At 38.3% G+C, this 3060-nt stretch overlaps 1 protein-coding gene across 1 annotated transcript in view; it reads left to right on the forward strand.

Annotated features, from left to right (window-relative positions):
- The window catches only part of Taok1 (TAO kinase 1), a 97225-nt gene that overhangs the window by 78615 nt on the left and 15550 nt on the right, over nt 1–3060 (forward strand). The window contains exon 17 of the mRNA XM_026780057.1: nt 2809–3021. Within this exon, the coding sequence (XP_026635858.1) occupies nt 2809–3021 (213 nt within the window). The remainder of the gene's footprint in view (nt 1–2808; nt 3022–3060) is intronic.

Here is a 3060-nt window from a genome sequence, read left to right on the forward strand (position 1 = left end):
GTGGCTTTGGAGCCTGTCCTGGAACTAGCTCTGTAGACCAGGCTGGTCTCGAACTCACAGAGATCCGCCTGCCTCTTCCTCCCGAGTGCTGGGATTAAAGGCGTGTGCCACCACCGCCCGGCAATAAATATTTTTTAAAAAATTTATGTCCTATAAGCTCCAGGTCCCAAAGTATTTGCTGTTGAAAGATTCCTTTTCTGCCAAGTATGGTACCCCAGCACTCAACACTTACAGAATAGTTATGTTGATTGCCATTGTTTTAAAAAGTTGAAATTCATGACCTTTTTGGACTTCTACATTTATATAATGGAGAAAGAATCATCTGCTTCTCTCTCCACTATATATGTAGTTCAGATACCCACCAAAGGTGTTTTTTTTCCTTCCCCCTCTTTTTTTTCTTGTCATTTTTCAAGATGATATCTCATAGTATAAGCTGGACCATCACGTAGCCAAAGATGACCTTGAGTTCCATTGTCTAAAGCTGATGGAATTTCTGGGATGTGCCAACGCTCCATGTTACCAAGTGCTGAGGACTGAACCCAGAGTTTTGTACATGCTGAGCAAGTACTGTACTAAGTGACTCACATTCTTAAGCCCCACCAAAGATGTTTTAAAACAGTATTTGTTTTTGAAATTATGTCTTTAAAACCAATAGTAACCCTAACTGAACCAAACTGACACCTAATTTGTTTTCTGTAGTCATACCATAATTCTGATGTGACTATATTTTCCTAGGGCTTAATTCAACTTGAACCCTTTCTTCCTATATATAACCTTTGTAGTTTGAGAGCTTTTTTTTAAAAAAAAAAAAACAGTCTGATTTTCCTGGGCAGTACATGAAAGTGAGGAAAATGGTTCACCATCTTACTTCAGACATGAAGTAGAATGCCTTCCTCTGATGACAAATGAATGTAAGATTTCCCTCTTGTATGGAAGAAAAATTCCTCTTGTATTTCTCTTATTTGCTTAGTCAGTTTCAACAAAATGTTTGGTTTACCATCAATATATCCTAATAATTTTCTGTCTGCCTGCCTGTCTGTGCCACTTGTAGTTTTCTATGAGCTAGAGGTGAGACTTCAGTTTGGGTACTTACATATGTTGACTAGGATTAGTGAGAGAAGGGTGCTGTTTCCTCAACCTGCTCTCCAGGTAATAGCTTTTTTGTCAGTATTGTATGAGTAGAAATAATTGTAATTTGAATCTATCACACTATCTTTGGGTTTTTGAGACAGGGTTTCTCTGTAGCCTTGGCTGTCCTGAAACTCATTCTGTAGACTAATCCCCAGCTAAGTTTGAGTTTATATTTGTTTTCTTGTCATGTATATTGAATTAACTAATTTATACCTGGCATTATTTATAATGGTAATATTTTTTAACTGTAGTGTTAGCTGTGTCAGAACCTGCAGTTGAGTATAGTAAGTGAATATATTCTCACTTAAAGGCTGAACTAACATACCTAACTAACATACCTTATAGTATTTTAGTTATAGCAGTGGTTTGACATGCCTTTAATCCCAGTAATTGGGAGACAGGCTGAGATCTCTGTGAGTTCAAGGCCAATCCGGTTTACAAAGTGAGTTCCAGGACAGCCAAGATTGCACAAAGAAACCCTGTCTCATAAAACTATAAATAAATAAAATAGAAAAGATAAAGTAAGCCATGTGTACATCCTGTAGTTCCAACATTGGGTAGGCTGAAACAGGAGGATTTCAAGGACAACTTGGTCATCTTAGCACGATCTTGTTACAAAATAAAACATTTTTAAAAGGGGTTGAAATGTGAGTTGATGGTAGTGTGTTTGCTGATGAGTATGATGCCCTGGGTATTGTAGGGCAGGGGGAGTATACTGTGATTCTTTTTTTTCTTTGATTTTTCGAGACAGGGTTTCTCTGTGGCTTTGGAGGCTGTCCTGGCACTAGCTCTGTAGACCAGGCTGGTCTCGAACTCACAGAGATCCACCTGCCTCTGCTTCCCGAGTGCTGGGATTAAAGGTGTGCGCCACCATCGCCCGGCTACTGTGATTCTTTTTAGCTTACGGTCTTAAAGAAAAGACAATTGAAATGATCATTTACTATTGCATACTAAATAATCAAGCTAAAGTTTGGTACTTAGATTCCATAGGAAGTAGGATCTATTATAGATTGTGCTTAAGAATTGAGATTATCGGGCTAGAGAGATGGCTCAGCGGTTAAGGGCATTGCACGTGGTGGCTCACAGTCATCTGTAATGAGGTCTGGTGCCCTCTTCTGACCTATAAGCATAAACACAGACAGAATATTGTATACATAATAAATAAATAAATATTTTAAAAAAAACGAATTGAGATTATCACGCCGGGTGGTGGTGGTGGCATACACCTTTAATCCCAGCACTTGAGAGGCAGAGGCAGGCAGATCTCTCTGAGTTCGAGGCCAACCTGGTCCACAAGAGCTAGTTCCAAGACAGGCTCCAAAGCTACAGAGAAATTCTGTCTTGGAAATTTAAAAAGAGAGAGAGAGAGAAAGAGAGAGAGAGAGAGAGAGAGGGAGAGAGAGAGAGATAGATTATCATGGAAATGAAAGAAACATGCTTTATTTTGTGCCTCAGATATGTGATAAAATTCTACCTTGTGTTTATAACTGCCATAATTTGATATAGGAGATGAAATTTAGGCTTATGACTTGAATATTTGTGAAGTGCAAAAAGTATCTGCCATCTTACCATGTCGTTTTATTCTCTATTTTCTTCCTGTCTTTGTGTGTGTGTATGTGTGTATAAATTTTTTTCTTTCCTGTGTGTGTATAAATAAAAAAATTTTTTTCTTTCCAGTCTAAAGAACTCCAGATAAAAAAGCAGTTTCAGGATACATGCAAAATTCAAACCAGACAGTACAAAGCATTAAGAAACCACCTACTGGAGACTACACCAAAGAGTGAGCACAAAGCTGTTCTGAAAAGACTCAAGGAGGAACAGACTCGGAAGTTAGCCATCTTGGCTGAGCAGTATGATCATAGCATTAATGAAATGCTCTCCACACAAGCTGTGAGTTTGCTTTATTTAAACAAAACAAATTTATTGTCC

Source organism: Microtus ochrogaster, chromosome 7 (genome assembly GCF_000317375.1).
Source record: "Microtus ochrogaster isolate Prairie Vole_2 chromosome 7, MicOch1.0, whole genome shotgun sequence".
NCBI classification, from domain to species: Eukaryota; Metazoa; Chordata; class Mammalia; order Rodentia; family Cricetidae; genus Microtus; species Microtus ochrogaster.